Source organism: Oncorhynchus gorbuscha, linkage group LG21 (genome assembly GCF_021184085.1).
Source record: "Oncorhynchus gorbuscha isolate QuinsamMale2020 ecotype Even-year linkage group LG21, OgorEven_v1.0, whole genome shotgun sequence".
Classification (NCBI taxonomy): domain Eukaryota; kingdom Metazoa; phylum Chordata; class Actinopteri; order Salmoniformes; family Salmonidae; genus Oncorhynchus; species Oncorhynchus gorbuscha.
Window position 1 is genome coordinate 54784779 of NC_060193.1, and position 18967 is coordinate 54803745.

The following is an 18967-nucleotide window of genomic DNA, read 5'->3' on the forward strand; positions in this document are numbered from 1 at the left end:
TCAAGTATGACAATCGGGTACTTTTTCCACCAATGTGTTCGAGGAGCAGGGTTATTAAGAAACACTACTATAGAGAACATCACGTTCAATGATTTTTAAATAAAACAGTTGTTCCCATACCGGGAGTCGAACCCGGGCCGCCTGGGTGAAAACCAGGAATCCTAACCGCTAGACCATATGGGAGGTCTTGACAAGTGAAAGGACTATAGACTATTTGTTCCGTCTACTCGGGACGGATGACATATTTATACTTAATTTTGTTATTTGATACCTTCTTCTCATATTTTTTATAATAAACTGCGATTAAAACGACACTTTAAAACGATTGTGTTGTCAAAATAATGCCAATTAAAGCGAGTACAAACAATTTTGACCCTCAGATACATCCGTATTTACGTCATAAGAAACGGACGCGGTGCTGTTGATGGTTGAGAAATGTTCAACATTTTCTGCTTTTGTGTGTAGCTAGCTAGGTTGTTTAACCTTAATTATATTAACGTTATATTGGATCAGAAGACACAATGTGAGTATTTCGTTTAAGATTTACTAACGCCATTTTCTTGCCTGCCGAAATTCTAATTTCCTTAATTTTGTCACTAGAGTCAAACACTTTCTATAGAACAAACTTCACATCAGGATAGGCAACCGAAATTAATAATTAATGTATGTGTGTTATATTAAACAGAGGGAGTAAAATGCTACAAAGATCAGTGAAACGTAGGCTAAAATGACAACGGAGTGCAATTGGAACACAGCATCCTTAAATAGTACCCGCAAAACACCAGTATCAACGTCAATGATTGCCTTCTAGGCAGAGTTGCAAAGAAAAAGCCATATCTCAGACTGGCCAATAAAAGATTAAGATGGGCAAAAGAACACAGACACTGGACAGAGGAACTCTGCCTAGAAGGCCAGCATCTCGGAGTGCCCTCTTCACTGTTGACATTGAGACTGGTGTTTTGCGGGTACTGTTTAATGAAGCTGCCAGTTGAGGACTTGTGAGACGTCTGTTTCTCAAAATAGACGCTCTAATGTACTTGTCCTCTTGCTCAGTTGTGCACCGGGGCCTCCCACTCCTCTTTCTATTCTGGTTAGAGCCAGTTTGCACTATTCTGTGAAGGGAGTATTACACAGTGTTGTACGAGATTTTCCGTTTCTTAGACATTTATCGCATGGAATAGCTGTCATTTTTCAGAACAATAATAGACTGATGAGTTTCAGAAGAAAGTTCTTTGTTTCTGGCCATTTTACTCACCTAGATACTCACCTAGTCTAAAGAAGGCCAGTTTTATTGCTTCTTTAATCAGAACAACAGTTTTCAGCTGTGCTAACACAATTGCAAAAGGGTTTTCTAATGATCAATTAACCTTTTATAATGAACTTGGATTAGCTATCCCAACGTGTCATTGGAACACAGGAGTGATGGTTGCTGATAATGGGCCCCTGTACGCCTATATTCCATTAAAAATCAGCCTTTTCTAGCTACAATAGTAATTTACAACATTTACAATGTCTACACTGTATTTATGATGTGATTTTAATGGACAACAAAATGTGCTTTTCTTTCAAAAACATATTTTATATATATATATATAAAAAGCACATTTTTTTAAAATGTGTTTTATTTCACCTTTATTTAACCAGGTAGGCAAGTTGAGCACACGTTCTCATTTACAATTGTGACCTGGCAATGTAGTGTAGACATATGTCTTACTTTTTAACTTTGCACTGTTGGGAATTGTCTCGTAAATTAGCATTTCACTGTAAAGTCTACACCTGTTGTATAACATGACTAATAACATTTGATTTCATATTGTTGTATCTACTCATAAGCTAACATAAGCTAGCGAGTTCAGTTGGAATGACCATGGTTGCGTTTTATTCACTGCCCAAATTGCTATTCTGATCAGCTTTCAAAGACATGTTAATGAAGTTGTTTATTTTGTTTGTATTACTCAGGTCAGAATATTGGAAGTCCCAGCCGAAGAAATTCTGCCAGTACTGCAAGTGCTGGATAGCCGACAATAAACCTGTGAGTGTTGAGTAAATTGTCATGTAATTTGTACCGGTATGTAAAGTTGGTGTAATTAACCGACTAGCTACCCATTCAGGCATGATCATCATGCTAGTTATTCAGTCTCTTTGACCTTCTCATGTTGCTAATGTTGAATGAATGCTTACTTGTTCTTGGTGATGTGTGTCAAAGAGAGAGTAGTCAGTTATGACAACAAGGGGTTGTGGCTGAGGACAAGATTTGATCATATATTCACCCCTGTGCTTGTTTTTTTCTCATGCAGAGTGTTGAGTTTCATGAACGAGGGAAGAATCACAAAGAAAATGTTGCTGCCAAAATTGCTGAGGTGAGTTGTCATCATTGTGTTTTGCCTTCAGCTTGTGAAACAGAAAGATGGGTGCCTGTCAATGCCAGGGTTGTAGCTACCATACTGCATAAGAAATACAGATGCCATAAATGTTGTCAATCACCTGAGACCATACTGTTTTCTCTCTGGGCTCTATGTAGTCTACTGATAACACGTTATTACACAGAGGTATCAACAGGGGTCACTGTTGCGAGGGAAACTATTGATGCTTTGTAAACACAGCTTGGCATGCATAGCCCTCCTGGCTGGCCTAATGGTGTATTTAAGCAGAGATAAGGTCCAGATATGCCACTCTCACCCCATGCTGTCATCTCATCGGTGACTTGACTGATACTCCGGCCCCTCTTCTGTTCAGATGCAAAAGAAGAGCATTGACAAGGCGAAGAAGGAGGATCGTCAGTCTAAAGAGTTTGCAACGATGGAGGCGGCTGCACTGAAAGCTTATGAGGAGGATATGAAAAGGTTGGGGATAAAACCATCAGGTAACTTCTTAGTTAAATGTTTTATTGATTTACTAACTTAATAACCTGCCAGTCTGTTTTTATTTGTACTGTCTAATAAGTGTGTAACTTATTACCATTGTTTCTTATAGTTTTTATATTCTAATATTTTATTATCTCTTATTGTTGTTGCATTGTCGAGAAGGAACCTGTCAAGTAAGCATTTTGTCGGATGATGTACACATGATGTATACATGATGTATACTGTACATACGACTAATGAAACATGAAGCTTTTAAAAAGTTGTTAGAACACACTCAGTGTAGGTTGTTTTGGATAAGAGGGTCTGCTCAAATGGATAATATATCAATGTGATTTTGTGTGTTTGCTTAGGTTCCCCATCTCAAACCAAAGCCCAAACTCCAAGCCCAGTTCCATCTCCATCTCCACCTCGAAAACAAGAAAAGAAGCGAAAGCCTGGAAAGGAGAGGATGCCCAGAAACGAATCAGAGAACTGGGTGGAGGGAAAGACAGGCGAAGGACTCACATACTACTACAACTCTATGACAGGAGGTAGGCAAGGTTCACACAGGGTGCTTGAAGTGCTTCAAGTAATTGAATTTGGCACTCTGAAATTCCATTACTTGAATACCTTGAAAATCTGAAGTTTGTACTTGAAAAGTACTTGAATTAAAATGAGAGGAGAACAGAAAACGATCAAGTAAGTTAATTTGAAAAATATTAGAAAAATATATTGGTCTTACGAATTCATTTACAGGTACACTACCAAGTTTTATTTAATGTGTTTCCACTCTGGTTGCCAGGCGAGCTCTCTCATTCTACCCACACTGCCACTCAGCCAGGCAGGTACAGAACCGACTGATTAGGCACTGCCAAACGTCACATCGATAGTTAAAATCCTGGGCAACATGGTGTAATCGGCCCTGGGGTGGAAAGGCGCAACACTGCATCCTGCGCTGGTGCCAGTTCTACATTAAGAGATTTTTTTTTTTCTCATTCAAGGGGCGCCTGCGATAATCCACTTTATCAAGCAGCAGCCGTGCTCCTGCTGTACTGGTTGCCGTTCACGTGCCGTTTTCCTCACACAGCCCACCCGCCCTTCTCCCGACCAGCGACTCTAAAGCTGCTAGTCAGAAGCAAGACGCTTTGTCGTAGCTATTGAGAGGTAGATTCCCAAATGCCCAATAAAACTACAATACTGTCATAAAGCTGGAGTTGTGTAGTAATGCGAATAAGAAATGTGTGTTCACAAGTAGGCATGTCCCAAAACTCTGCTCATCACTACTCAAATTACGTCAACTGATTTACCTCATGTATGTAGTACAGGTAGTAAATAAGTAGTGAAACATGTATTATTGAGTAGAGCCTTTAAGGTAGTAATGAATAAGTACGTTTTATTTTCATGAGGTTTTGGCGAATATACCGCCATCTGGTGGTGAATAGAAACAATTGCATAATAGGAGCTATCACAAATGGCTGGTCCTTGGAAATAAATATTAGTGCTTAAAAAGTACTTGAAAGCCCTTGAATTTGGTTTGCAACTCTCCGTACGAATCATGGGTAGGCTGAAGACCACAACACCTCCGCAGATATCAGAGATGACGGGTTAAGTCAGACTGTGACTTTAATAAATCAGTTTTGAACATACACCTAGGACCATTCACCTTTCTCCTGAAGCATTGTGTTTCTATATCTTTTCAGAATCTCTGTGGGACAAACCATATGGGTCGCAGGGAAAGAGCACACCCTCTCCACAGCCGGGTCAAACCGAGGTACACCCAACTTTTTAATGTATTTTTCTTAATGCCTTTCATTTCACCAGGAAGTCTCTTGTATGTTGTTACCCATTTGATATGTTTAGAGTCAGTGCAATGTACCAATGTAATGCAAGTCCTGGTGTGAACACACTTGTTTTCTGTAGATCTCCTTAGGTAGTGCCTGGATGGAGGCCGTCAGTTCTGATGGATTTACATACTACTACAACACAGAGACTGGAGGTCAGTCTATGAAGACAGGTGATGACAAGAATGATGTATGTTTGACATAATTATGTTTGACATAGTTTTTTTATATCCTCCACTCTGACAGAGTCCAGCTGGGAAAGACCTGCAGATCTCCCTGCCGGTGGTGAGTCTGGGTCTGGGCCCGGGCCCAGTGGAGAGACCGTGGGCCCCCAGGGTTAGATGACCCATCTGCCCTGCAGCCAGAACCCCTCTCTGGGGAGGACCGCTCCAACAGTACCAAAGGAGCCGGGGAGAGAGAGGATTCCAAACAGGTACCAAGATTCAGTTCAGGGTGAGACTCAGTTCTCAATACAACCCCATTGGTAGTGAATGGGCACAAACAATAGTAGGCATTAGTTTAGGGTTTGAGTCATGGTGACTGACAATCATTTCAATAATGATTTGCTCTCCTCACAAAAAGAATACACCACCTTCAGACAAGGAGGGAGAGGATAAAGATGGTGAGGATGATGACGGGGGGAAGGGAGACGAAGACACACCGGCAGCTGTGCCTGAGGAGAAAGAGGAGAGGCCTGCTGTTAAGAAGCCCAGAAAGACCAACCCTTACGGAGCCTGGGAGCAGATACAGGAAGAAGAAGAGCCTTAGTAAGAGACTGTCAATGTCTTCATTTGGATTTAACTATGATATTTTGTTACAGTTTGCCTTAATGAACAGGACCCTGGTGCTAGTCTTTCTCTACTTTAGCCAACTTATTGTGTGCCTTATTAAATGCTAAACTAATAACTCACCTACCTGCTCTATACCCCACCCACCACCACCCATGTTCTCTCCTCCAGTGAGAAAGTGGATCTGCAGCTACCACAGGTGGAAGGAGCAGCTAGCGCCCCCGCGGAGCTGCCGCCTGAGCCCAAACCCAAGTTTAGGGAGCGTATCATCACCTCTCTGGGCGATGAGGGAGGCCCCGCGTCGGGAGCCGGGGCCACGTTCAGGAAGAGGAAAGCAGAGAACGGGAAATCCTCCAGGAGCCTGAGGCAACGGGGAGATGATGACTAATACTCAGGCTAACTCCGATATTAAATCTTTTTAAACAGAAACAAGCCTTGACAAACTGGGGGATGTTGTTGGAGACTGTTGTTGTTGTTTAAGGGGACAATTCGAGCAATGTCATATACCTGGATACGCAGGTCAGGTCCCTGTGGGCTACAGAGAACTCGAGTTAGGTACTCACCAAGATGCCATCATTTCAGAATTGTTCAGGTTGAATTTTACCCATCCAACCTTCCAAGTTACATCATATCAGCAGCTTTTGGGGTTGAATAGGACAAGCAGACGTCTGAAACCTGCTGGATCAGTGGCTTTAGCTGTCCTAACCTCAAGTGTTACTCTTTACAATTTCCTTTTTCAATGCCTGATGCCCTCCTGCTTGTGTTTGAGTTGAATGGCGTACAGCCGTGACGGACAGACTGTCATTCCCAGAGGTATATTCTTATGCGTGTGTGATGTATTTTTAACTGGATCATTTGTGGATGGCTTGTGAAGGACCCCTGTGATGTCCTTACTGTGGTGGTGGTTATTTTCCACATCACATTTACATTACATTTACATCATGCCTGGGTTTCCCAAAACCATCGTAGCACTACGGTCATCTTTTGTCTATTTATTTTCAATGGTATTAATATCCTAGTGCTACGATGCTTTGGGGAATCCTAGCCGTGAACCGTACTCCAGCATGGTTGGAGTATGCGAGAAAGAATGCAAAGCAAGTTTTCTACAGTATGATTGAGTAAAGATTGTACTTAATTTTTTTATTGCGAGCACTGTTGAATATATATTCTGCTGGTGTGGACATTTTCTCTGTGCTTCTTCCTTTAGTAATCAATCATCTTCCCTGGATTTATTTTGCAGACTTCTGTCAGAGCAACTCAAACATTTCACAGGGGCTCGAGTAGGCTCGAAGGTAATTCAACCCTTTACTGGTGCCAATACATGCTCATTGCTATGGCTGTGTAGGAGAGATACTGATGCCATGGCTGGCCAGCTGCCAGACCGCCTGGGTGCTTGAGATTAGAGGGTGTGTGTTGGGCTGAAACATAGCTCTGACACACCCAATAGGAGCAGGGCTCGTCGCAAACTATTTTCAGGCAAGTTTTAGGACTTTATTAAGGGTGTAATTGGGTATGTTTGAGACTGGTTAAAGAGCTGGGTTGTCTGCAGCCAGGCTCTCTCTGCTTTCTTCTCCACCCACACGCCATTCTTTCACAAACTGAATCAGTGTTCGAGGGACTGCTTCCATATCTGGTCTGACTGTTCTGTCAGTGCTGCTGCAGTGGGTCATGTCAGCTAGCTCCCAGACCTAAGGCGTCACACTGTCTTGAGTCAGTATCTCTGACTGCAGGTCACCACCAGCTCCAGCAGAGCCTCCTTGTCTCCGTGTTCCAACAGCTCTGAGATCAGATCATCCAGGGGCTCCCCGCCCCTCATGAACTCCTGCCAAGGGAATGCAGAAGACACATTAACCAACTATTACCACTACATGTAAAAACATTACACAACAAATCAACTTCCATTATAGGCTGCTTGTTTGCAAAGTTAGAAGCCCACCTTGATATCTCTGGTCACATAACCAGTCCGGTGATCTGTCACGCGATCCTGGCTGAAGTTGTAGGTGCGAATCCTCTCTGACTGGGAGCGAGTGCCCACCTGGAGAAGGAGTAACATGAATGGCTGAGGTGAGTTGGGAGGAGGGGGACAGTAAAGCGTTAGGATGGGACTGTGACGGGGATCACCTGCTGTTTGCGTGCCGTAAGTCTCTGCTCCGTCTCTCTGCCCATCATGCTCTGGTAAAGGCGGGCCTTCAGCACGCGCAGGGCCGTGTCGCGATTCTGCAGCTGAGAGCGGGACGTCTGACACTCTGCCACCGTACCTAGGGTCAGAGAACGGGTCAGTCAGTAATTCCATTTCAATTCAGTCAATATCAGGAGATCAATTCAAAATCAAGAATTGAGAAGTGGCATTGATTTTTTAAAAACTTCTTAGAGTAGATTTTCAATAAATATTCTGTTTCCCCGAACTGTACGCGCTTACCTGTTGGCAGGTGTACTATTCGGACAGCACTGTCTGTTGTGTTGACACTTTGTCCTCCCGCCCCTCTCGATCTGAACGTATCAACCCGCAGGTCCTTAGGGTCAATGCTGATGTCCAGCTACAAAACAGAATCCCAATGTATTATCGTTCAGACAGGCAGACCGACAGACAGACAGGACAGTACCTCGTTGGGTTGTGGCAGGACGATGACAGTCATGGTTCCTGTGTGAATACGTTGCATCCTGGAGGACAGGCCCACCTCGGGGATCCTCTGGACCCGGTGTGTCCCTCCCTCATGCTTCAGATGCCGGTACACACTCTCCCCCGCTATCCTTACTGCCGCATGGTGCAGTCCACCTGAGTGAATCAAATCAGACCATAAAACACACCAATCAATCATACAGAAACGCAGACACTTTCATCCAGTGACCCATAAAACACGGAGACAGTAGGACAGACAGGAGAGAAGCATTACCATATTCAGCAGGTGTGTAGTTGAAGATCTCAAAGGCCCAGTTCTTGTGGCTGGCAAGGCCTTGGTACATGTCAAACATCTCTCTGGTGAACTGTTGACAGATGTCACCTGGATCCAAACACGTGCACCAGAGAGGGGACATGCATTATCATCAGGACCAGGAGTGTAATGGAGAGCTGTTGTCCATGTGTAACGGATGTGAAACCGGGTATGGGCGAGGGGACGGTCTATAGTTATACTGTTACACATGGCCTATGCTGTTCATTGAGTAATTACAGTTCACCGACTCACCTCCTGTTGTCCTCCCTGTTACCACCTCCAGAAGGACATTACTGGTGTCGTGTGGGTCACTGGGTACTAGTGTCTGGATCAACTGGGGGAATATGAATTCAGATTGTATCATCAAGTTCCAGACTGACCCAAGGCAGAAATTTAAAATGTTCTGTGTCTAATGTCTGTTCGTACATCTTTTCTCAATGACTCGATTCTTTGGGTGATCTGTGCTTGTTCCTCTTTCAGTAGCTGGACCATTTGTCGGTCTTCCTCTTTGGAACCGACTGTCTCTGTAAAAGGAGAATATGGATGACTGTACACTATTTTCACATACATGACACATTTCACAGTTAGCACATTGTTATTGAAGCATTAGCGACCTCTGGTTATTGCGGCACGTAGGCGTTACAGACACTTATGAAAGGAAGATACAGAAAGACCACTAGCTAGGTAGCAATTTAACAAAACACACGAAACAGAACACAGCTTGCTTACTCTGAAGCAGAGTTTCAACCTCCTCTAGGTCTTTCACGGTGTGTTCAGCGCTCTGAAACGCAGTGGCCACTGCTGAAAGTCCCACCTGTCTCTTGTTCAACTCTTTCCTGGCGGGTTCGTTGAGAAACCCATGTTGTAATGTTTTGGTGACATCTCTGTACTCTTCCACAAGCTGCCGAATATATCTTTGTACGGACTCATTCCGGTATAAATCTCCCAAATGATTGTTACAAAAGCGTCTTGATGGTACGAGTGATCGATTTGCTAGTTCCTTCCATATTCTCTTGCGCATGTGGAGGGCGCACCAGCCATACAGTCGAATACATTTCTGCGTAAGCATCTGGCTACAGTGTATACGAAATAAGCGTAAACTGGTTACATGAGTTTATCACCTCATATTTAGTAACATTGTAAAGAATATAATCATGCTTCCAGCAAGGTCAAAGAGTGGTGTTGAATGCTGGGATATGTAGTCATAAATGATGTTTTTCGCACAGTATTTTACAACAGCACCCCTGGTGGTGTTAAAAAGCGATTTAAATTAATCTGTAATCTGATTGGTCCTCAAAGAGGGGGGTACTAAACTAGAAAACCACCTCTTAAAAACTTCTATTGGTAATGAGAATACGCTGAAATACAAACATATCTCGGGGAAAGCATAGACTAACATTGGGTCTGCATTTATGAAACACAGTGGAAATTTAACGTTCAGTATTAAACGGATCTTTATGAAATGGAAAGCAGTCTGCCAAGATTTCAGCAGCTCAGGAGAACAGAAGCAACTTCAAACAGGACTCTTATTTGTACCGTCGTTTTCATGGGATTTCTTCAAGTGGTATCAAGTGTTGCTGTTGTACTTCACTTGACAGGTCATCTTCAACAGGTAAGGAAATCATAATAACACAAGTCCTGATGCATAGGTCTCTTAGATTGGATAATACCAAGAGTCTCCTCTAAAAATGGTCATAAAATCTATGTAATTCTATAGCACCAAGTTGTATTTTGTAAGAAAAAGGTTATTGTCATAACAGTTTGCAGGTGCTGCAAGAAAACATTGGACAAGAAAATGATTACATACAATGATTGCCACAAATACACAATTGTAATCCATTTCAAGTGGTTGCTCTCTCACCACAACATTTATAACACATTAAACTTCAAATAGAGGCAAAGTGTTTCATATTGTATGGACGGTTTTACTGGCTATTGCATCTTATGGCTTACAAGGTAGCCTTATGTTTTACAAGAGAGCAACAAGTCAAAATCAAAGTTTATTGGTTTACACAGATTTGCAGATGTTATCGCAGGTGCAGTGAAATGTTTGCGTTTCTAGCTCCAACAGTACAGTAATACCTAACAATACAAAACAATATACACATAATACAAAAAGTTAAAAGAAAGAAATTAAGAAATATCAGAATGAACAATGTCAGAGTCCGGAATATAAATATGTATATTGGTGTGTAGGGACAGTATATTAATAGAGAATGTGTGTACAGCACTACATTACATTACATTTAAGTCATTTAGCAGACGCTCTTATCCAGAGCGACTTACAAATTGGTGCATTCACCTTATGACATCCAGTGGAACAGCCACTTTACAATAGTGCATCTAAATATTTTAAGGGGGGGGTGAGAAGGATTACTTTATCCTATCCTAGGTATTCCTTAAAGAGGTGGGGTTTCAGGTGTCTCCGGAAGGTGGTGATTGACTCCGCTGTCCTGGCGTCGTGAGGGAGTTTGTTCCACCATTGGGGAGCCAGAGCAGCGAACAGTTTTGACTGGGCTGAGCGGGAACTGTACTTCCTCAGTGGTAGGGAGGCGAGCAGGCCAGAGGTGGATGAACTAGTTATATAGGATGAGCCTCGACTAGAATACAGTATATACTGTACATATAAAGTGACCTAGTGGCCTCATGGGTGGAATGTTATTCATATTTTTCACAAATAATAAACATTGTTTCAAAAAACCTGCAGAAAATCCGATGTTTCTATGTCAAACAGTTTTGTTATATTTCAGTCTTCTGTGATGTATATAAAGGTTAATATTGAAATGCAAACTCAAAATGTAATACATTTCAACTCTATATCTGACATGGTGCAGGTGTCTTCTTTTTAAGCCCACAACCATGTGTGTGAAGGTGTATACTTGTTTCAAAGTAGATTCGTTTAAGACTACCAAGAAATACACTGTGTGACCCTGATTTAGCCCACTGCAGTAACAAAGTTTAAGTGACAAGTGGTCAATAACTCTATAAATGCGTCTAACAGCAGTGTATTGATGCCCAATGAGGGATTTGGGCTGCTGTGACCTCTAACCTCTCTTGCCGCTGTCTCTGTTGGCAACTTCAGGTCACCCAGACCGGACCAGCCCTAGTTGAGACTTCGGACGACCTCCAGAGAGGGGAGTCACAGAGGTGCCCAAAAAAACCCAGGGAGGTCATACCATCAGCCCACCTGCCCATTCAGCCTCCAAGTGGGCACATCCAGAGAGATATCCAGAACACCATGATCCACTGGGACCACGCCCATGGACACCTGTCCAAGATCGGGTACCATGACGGCAGGATCCTAGTAGATCCCCGCGAGGGAGGCCTGTACTACATCTATGCCAAAACCTGCTTCAGGTACTACGACCAGGTAGAGGAGTCACTGTTGGAGTCTGGGTCTCATGCTCCAGGGAGAAAAGGGGCTTCAGCAGAGCCTAGCATTCACAGAGAAGATGGGGGCGGGGCTGGTGCCCTTCTTATACAATACGTGTTCCACGAGCGTCACAGTCACAGTGCCCCCCTCAGGTCAGCTGTGCTGATGAAAAGCGGCAGCACCAAGCACTGGCAGAGGGGCCACTACCACATGTGTTGTCAGCAGCAGGGAGGGGCTTTCCCCCTGGGGCCCGGGGACAGTATCTACGTCAGCGTGTCCAACTCCTGGCTGCTGGACCCGGAAGCTGAGGGAAGCTACTTCGGGGCCTTCAGAATCAGCAGATGAAGAATGAGGAAGCAGACCCAGGGCAATTAATTGATGAATTAGTAACTGATATCTCTTTAATCCCATTCTCAGCTCAGGGCTGTAGATGAGGTGGAATTCATATCTGTTAGGTAGCTGGACTGTCTGCATATGGAATAGATTTTTGTATTTTTATACTGCGAAAACAAACTGAATTTGGCTCACTTTGAACTTGGTTTTATGAAGTTTTCAATATTTATGTATTTTCTGATGTCTCGTATTCAATTCTGTGTTCAGTTTTTTGTGTGTTTATAGAACATTCCAATAAAGCCATATACAATTGTAGAAATACAGGAGAGAGATTATAAATGCTCTGTTATTATCACCAATATTGCCATGCTTCAACCCATTTTATAGGAAAATAGGGATATCATTAGACCATTACGTTTCACCCTGAGACTGTTTACCTCAGCACATCTCTGAAAACTTGACACTGTCTCAGGCGTATGAGTGCAGGGCACCACGATTTTATGTGCTTTCTGTGGTTAGAAGGGAATAACTCCAGTTAGTGATGCATGCTGAGAGTGCCGTGTCATGCACATTTAGAGGCCCCCTACTCTCCTTACTCATTCCCTGATTTCACTGACCCCTATAGTCCTGCCCCTCCCCCACCTCGCCTCATGTCTCTGATTTAAAATGAGATACTCCTTTGTTGACGTGTAATGTCATTACTATGCTCAGTTTGCCTTCTTCACGTGAAAATCCATTTGCGAAGTGAGGAATCGATCTGTCCATGCTTGGATTAGAACAATTCAACACACACACCATGTTTCCCTTGAAAGCTTTCTTCACTCGTATGTCATTTCCATGTCAAAACATGCATTAATGCCACCTAACTACACCATCTCAGCTCTACAGTTGCACTGCTAAGAGAGCATTAAAGTCATCCACTGAAACAAAGATTGTTTCATTTGTTTTCAGTCTGGTATATAGCTGGCACTGTTCTTTAACCTATCGGAAAATGGGCAACAATAGCACACGAATCAGCTCGGCTTTCAAAAAAAGGTTTCATTTGTAAAACTGCTGATGCAAGCACTCAAATTACTATACTTCAAATCAGTAGAGGCTGCTGAGGGGAGGACAGCTCATAGTAATGTCTGGAACGGAGTGAATGGAATGACATCAAACATATAGAAACCTCAGTATTCACCTCAAAACACAGGTAGCCCAAATATCAGCAGATGAGATGAATAAAAGGGTATTCATGTAGTTGACCACCCACAGCCAACAACCCCTGTTCTAGGGCTATTAATGGTATTTAAAAGATCAACATTATATGAAATTAAAAATTAACATAGCTATGTTCTACTGTATCGCCATCCATAACCCCTTCACTGTCTCTCTTCCTATTTTGAGGAAGGATGGAGTGGACAAAATAATAGCAACAGATACTTCTAGTTAATGTTTTATTTACACAATGCAGACTAGGGTAAAAACAGGAACACCTGTGACCTAGTAAAAACCGTCTCTTTGGCACACATGTTGTAGCTCTGATGAAACACAGGGAATGAGAGACAATGTCAGGGAACCAGACAGGAAATAGTTGTGGTTATATTAAGTCACAGATAGAGGGAAGGATTGGAAGGAGGGAGGGATTGGAGGAAGGGAGGGACAGTAGGAGGGAGGGAAGGAGGCAGGGAGGGGGAGCACCCTGTTGAGTCATACATACAGTTTATCCTGTTGTGTCTATGGGACTGAGACTGAGATTGAGTGAGGAGGGCTCTATTTAATCAAACACACATGAGAAATTCAAACGCAGAAAAAGTGCATAGGATGTAATGGCGCAATAGCCTATAAGATCATGATGTTCACTGCAGCACATACGTTTTGTTTTCATAACTGGTTACGGGGCACCGGCACACACCTGTACCTATTATGTACACCGTAAACGTGTCTCAATAAAGCCACAAGACTCAGAAACCACAGCAGCTAATTACTCAGAACTTCAGCATCTGGAGGCAAACATGTTAACAATAATAGCCAGTGTTTTCCCTATACCTAAGCATTCAACCACAAATGGGGGACTCCAACTGTCAACACGTTCAAACAATTTGCTCTTTTTAGTGCGCAAACAAACCCAAACAACAAATCAAACACTTACATCCACCAGCACAAATAACTGTCAGGACCTGTGCTAATAAATCAAGTCTATCGGCTATTGTTTAGCAAATGGTGGGTCCCTCACCCGCCTTCACAGCCAAATCCTACTGGGTCATGGCTTTATGGACTGCATGGGCCTGGGAAAGAAACCTTGTTTTGTTCATCTGGATGGTTGCAATACATTTCCAGTAGGCTGCACAAAAACTGAAAGGACTTGATCCCATCACACACGCGCACGTGGAAGCGTAATGGGGATGTTTCAGTACTAGCTTCCTTATATCCTTCCTATATTCATGTTTTAGTAAGGAAACAAAATGAGTGAATTGAGTACATATCCCGGAGGTCTGCTGTGTGCAAGCAAATAGCCTACAGACACATTTTCTCCATAACTGCCGTCTTCTCATATCATAAATGATGTTTACAAAGGTATAGAGATGGAGAGAATGGTCCTTCCTTTATTCGCTAACCCTAAAAGACCACTTGTGGATCTAACCAGTAGGCTATGTCCTCACACTGGGAACAAAGAAACATGTACATACACATAGCTGACATCTATACTGTCTCATACCACCAGAAACCATAGGGACAAGTCCCTGTCATTTTATCACATACAAATCTGGCAATCCATTGTAAAATAAATGTATACAAAAACTAGGGCTACATTTCCTTTAGTTTACTTCACTGACCAATGGATTTTAATAACATCACTATTTATTTTCCCTACATTTTGTGTGGGAAGGGCACAAATGAACATTTCTCCAATATCTGGAAAATGAAGATGAGCCACTCAATTCAATGGAACTCTTTGGGTGTGTCTGAACTTGTGGTTTCTTTAATGGTTTAATTCTTAACATAAGTATATTGTTTTACTCGGCAAAGGTGCAGTCAGTCAATATGGGGCGTGTTGGGGGAATCACACCGGAAACCCCCCACCAGAAACGTCCACCAGGCCAAGAGAGCGCACGTGCTGAGCTGAGCGCGAAAACCAACTCTGTTTCGCGCTCAACAACAAACGTGTCAACATGGCCAACTCTGCTGGGATGACGGTGGAAAACGGCAAGAAAACATATAGCAAATTCCATATAAAATGTTGGACTATCTGTATTATCTTGGGAAGCTTTGCTAAAACAGCAGCAAAGTAGGCCTAAAGTTGTTGGGGGTGGAGATACTAAAAGAGTTCATGTTTGTAGGACTACAACTAGCTAATTTAGGAAGCTAACGTTAGCTAGCTTAGCTAATAACAAACCACCTTCTTTCTTCAGACGTGACAGGGTCCCTTCCATGTATTGCTGTAGAGACACATGGAGGGCCTGACTTCTCTCTAACACAAGCTTTAGAAGACGTCTCACAACAAGGATATGCCCAGATTGTGGCCCTTCGGGAGAAACAACAAGTGCTCAGCTCTCTCCAGGTGAATCTCTCCTTACCTGCTAACACACTGACCAGTAACATTTTAAAACTCCAGGAACACTGTAATTATTGCTGCTTAAATATATATATTTTCCTTGCAACATTAATATCAGAACATTTGTTTTAACACTCAGTGTAAAGCAATGTTGTTTTCATCTGCTACCAGGCCATACTATCAGACATTGAGAAGAAAGGCAAAGAAGCTGAAGTGGAGTTAAAATCCAACGTGAGGCAGATTCTCATCCTGGAGGGTGAGATGGAACACCTGCAGCGACACATGCAAGACCTGGGCTTGCGTTCCGTCACCGTCTACAACGAAAACACAGTGCTCCGACTTCTGATCGAGGAAGAGGAGGACAACTTTAGCCGTGTGCTGGCCGGTTACAACACCTACCGGAACAAGATGGAGGGCCACCGGACAGCCGTCTTGCAAGCGGAGAGCCAGACGAGGGCTCACAGGGAGCTAGTGGAGAAGAGGGCTCTGGTCAGAGTGCTCACAGAGAGGAGAGAGGAGCTGAGGGCCGACCTGGAGAACCCAGAGGGGAATGCTGTGAAGCAGGCACAGGTCAGAGCAGCTGAGGAACCAGTGTAGATGTTGACAGATTACAGTCATATGGGATATGTAAAAAATAAAATAAAAAAAATAGGTCCTGTGATCCCTGTCTTCTCCAATTCGTCTGGTCGCAAGTTGTTATCGTGAATCAATAATAAAACTGCAATCTCTTGACAGAAAGAGTTGGATGACATGAGGGGGCAGATCTCAGACCGGAGGAAGATGGTGACTGAGAGAAGAGAGCTCATCCTGAAGGAGTTTGAGAGTCACACACTGATCAAGAAGCATATCGAGGTACGGTAGTGAATCCCTATTGTCTGATGCTCACTTACCCCCTTTTTCCTCTAATCCAACAGAAAAGAACTCACTCCAGACAGTTAATGTCAGATAAAGACACACCATGTACAGTATTCATAATAAGAATAACTATTTATCTGGTACCTTTCGAACATGCAGCTCAAAGTGTTGTACATACAAAAAGGAAAGAAATGCAGGACAATGTCAACAAAAATCAAAAAGTACAATATCTGTTTAAAACCCAAATGTGTTGTTCTCAGATCCAGAACAGACGGTACGATGCCATCGTGAAGCGTCTCCACTGCCAACTGATGAAGGCCCAGTCCGGCCACAGGCAGTTGTCTGATGATATCTACCACATGGAGAGAGAGATCCAGGACCTCAAGAGACACCTCGAGGTGCCATAAGTTAGCATTCTGGTTCATAAAACTGTATGTTTTGTAGTATGACCTAAGGCTAGAGTTTTCCCTAACCAAGACATACTTCAGGCACTAGTGTAGGTCTGTGCATGACAGTTTTGTTGCTGTTCATTTTCTTCTTTTTTACACTTTTCCCTCTCATAGTTTTTTCAGTGAAAGTAATGAATTGGAAAGCCATTAAACAAAAACATGTCTTTACAGAAAACTCCCTTTCCCTCCCCATTATAAATAACTTGGGTTTCCCCCTGAATTTAGAGGTAAAACTGTGACACTCACTGACCAGCAGAGGGCAATGGTGTCAACCAATTAAGAAATAGCAACTATTCCTGTGTTAACTGTGTAGAAGACAATAATCACTGTCAGTCACTTTGTAGACAAAACAATATTTATTGGTGTGTTTCTCTCCTGTTTCTCATCATCTTGACAAAAACAACAGATCAGAACAGGAGACAAACTGATGAGATGGAGACGTGAAGGAAACCTTTTATACATTAAACCATGGCAGGGATCGCCTTAGCGTAAATGCTGTACATGATAGAACCAACTACCGGCGGATTACACACACTAAGACACGCAACATCAGAGGAACAGAATACTGAGTCATCATCAACAGTTTTAGGGTTAGAGAATAAAGTAGGGACCAAAATTTCCTTTCTCTCCCTCTCTCACACATATTAATAATTGATGATGCTTTTAAACGGAACAAAAATAAGATGAAACAGAGTAGAAACGTGTCAGTGTTCTTGTTTGTTTCCCGACATTAAAGAAGTCTCGGTCCCCAGAGACTCTCTTTCTTTCTCTCTCCTTTGTTTATTTCCCTCTCCACTTCCTTTTCCTCTTCGCTCTGTGGGCTGGGCGTTGCAGCAGTAAATATAGTTGAGTCGTTTCTCTGTCCATCAGAAGGTTTCTGAGTGTCAGATCAGAATCTGCACTTTGGAAGTCTAATTAACTGTCCATTTCAAATATAACCATGACATCATCTGTAGGACCAACTTCAATTAAATTATATGTGATCATGTAAACATAACAGAAACACCCATCAGTTTAGTCAGTTCAGTCCAGATTCACAGTGGTCAGGCATGCGTGTGTCCAGCCAAGTACCACCACCCCCCATCCATGTCCCTTCAGACACCCAAGGGGGGTTAGGGTTAAGTTTAGACTAGGGGCTCTTCATCCATTAATTAGCCCAGGGGCTGTAAATGCTTGTCCTGGGGGCCCACAGTGGTTTTTAATCCAGGACTGAAAGAGAGTTTCTCCCTGAGCGTGTGGGAGTTTGAGGGACAGCCAGCCAGGCAGTCTTCCAGCAAAGACTCTGGTCTTGGTCTTGGTCCAGTGGAGGGGGGGGGGGGTCACAGCGATGAGAGGAAGCCCAGTAGCAGTGAGGCCAGGCTGGGTATTAGGGCTGGGGCTAGCATGGACTCTGGGCTCCAGTCTGCAGCTCCATCAGTCAGAAAGGGCTCTGGAGAGTCAAACCCTGAACTGCCTGGAACAGACAGAGAGAATGACAGCATGACTCAACAGAGAGTGAAAACACTGAAGTCTGAACAGACAGAAAAAAAACAACAGAACAGAGAGGACAGAAAACATCTGAAAGGAGAGATGGGACAGAATCGAACAGAGAGAAAGAGAAGGCCAGAACATCTGAAAGGAGAGATGGGACAGAATCGAACAGAGAGAAAGAGAAGGCCAGAACAATCTGAAAGGAGAGATGGGACAGAATCGAACAGAGAGAAAGAGAAGGCCAGAACAATCTGAAAGGAGAGATGGGACAGAATCGAACAGAGAGAAAGAGAAGGCCAGAACCATCTGAAAGGAGAGATGGGACAGAATCGAACAGAGAGAAAGAGAAGGCCAGAACAATCTGAAAGGAGAGATGGGACAGAATCGAACAGAGAGAAAGAGAAGGCCAGAACCATCTGAAAGGAGAGATGGGACAGAATCGAACAGAGAGAAAGAGAAGGCCAGAACCATCTGAAAGGAGAGATGGGACAGAATCGAACAGAGAGAAAGAGAAGGCCAGAACCATCTGAAAGCGGAGAGAAAATGA

At 43.2% G+C, this 18967-nt stretch overlaps 5 protein-coding genes across 5 annotated transcripts in view; 3 read left to right on the forward strand and 2 right to left on the reverse strand.

Annotated features, from left to right (window-relative positions):
• The first annotated feature begins 388 nt into the window (after window positions 1–388).
• On the forward strand, window positions 389–6653 carry LOC124008240 (WW domain-binding protein 4-like). Its single transcript, XM_046319375.1, is given in 11 exon segments — window positions 389–523; window positions 1960–2032; window positions 2298–2360; window positions 2737–2863; window positions 3215–3394; window positions 4544–4614; window positions 4764–4839; window positions 4931–4967; window positions 4970–5117; window positions 5267–5451; window positions 5644–6653. Coding segments are annotated over 11 exon segments (1179 nt in total). The 5' UTR covers window positions 389–521; the 3' UTR covers window positions 5861–6653.
• Window positions 6577–9611, reverse strand: LOC124008238 (peptide chain release factor 1, mitochondrial-like). Its single transcript, XM_046319373.1, has 9 exons — window positions 9135–9611; window positions 8832–8929; window positions 8658–8739; window positions 8367–8474; window positions 8076–8248; window positions 7892–8009; window positions 7594–7730; window positions 7409–7507; window positions 6577–7294 (listed from the first exon to the last, which is right to left on the reverse strand). The coding sequence occupies exons 1-9, from the start codon at window positions 9472–9474 to the stop codon at window positions 7184–7186; spliced, it is 1266 nt and encodes a 421-aa protein (XP_046175329.1). The 5' UTR covers window positions 9475–9611; the 3' UTR covers window positions 6577–7183.
• A 12-nt stretch (window positions 9612–9623) lies between these two features.
• On the forward strand, window positions 9624–12426 carry LOC124008239 (tumor necrosis factor ligand superfamily member 11-like). The gene is made up of 2 exons (XM_046319374.1): window positions 9624–10017; window positions 11488–12426. The coding sequence occupies exons 1-2, from the start codon at window positions 9868–9870 to the stop codon at window positions 12121–12123; spliced, it is 786 nt and encodes a 261-aa protein (XP_046175330.1). The 5' UTR covers window positions 9624–9867; the 3' UTR covers window positions 12124–12426.
• A 2720-nt stretch (window positions 12427–15146) lies between these two features.
• On the forward strand, window positions 15147–16954 carry LOC124008476 (coiled-coil domain-containing protein 122-like). Its single transcript, XM_046319773.1, has 5 exons — window positions 15147–15297; window positions 15504–15652; window positions 15818–16216; window positions 16382–16498; window positions 16762–16954. Exons 1-5 carry the CDS (start codon window positions 15264–15266, stop codon window positions 16906–16908), a joined length of 846 nt encoding a protein of 281 aa, XP_046175729.1. The 5' UTR covers window positions 15147–15263; the 3' UTR covers window positions 16909–16954.
• A 710-nt stretch (window positions 16955–17664) lies between these two features.
• The window catches only part of LOC124008477 (ephrin-A2-like), a 24506-nt gene continuing 23203 nt past the window's right edge, over window positions 17665–18967 (reverse strand). The window contains exon 4 of the mRNA XM_046319774.1: window positions 17665–18403. Coding sequence (XP_046175730.1) covers window positions 18270–18403 — 134 coding nt within the window. The 3' untranslated portion in view covers window positions 17665–18269. The remainder of the gene's footprint in view (window positions 18404–18967) is intronic.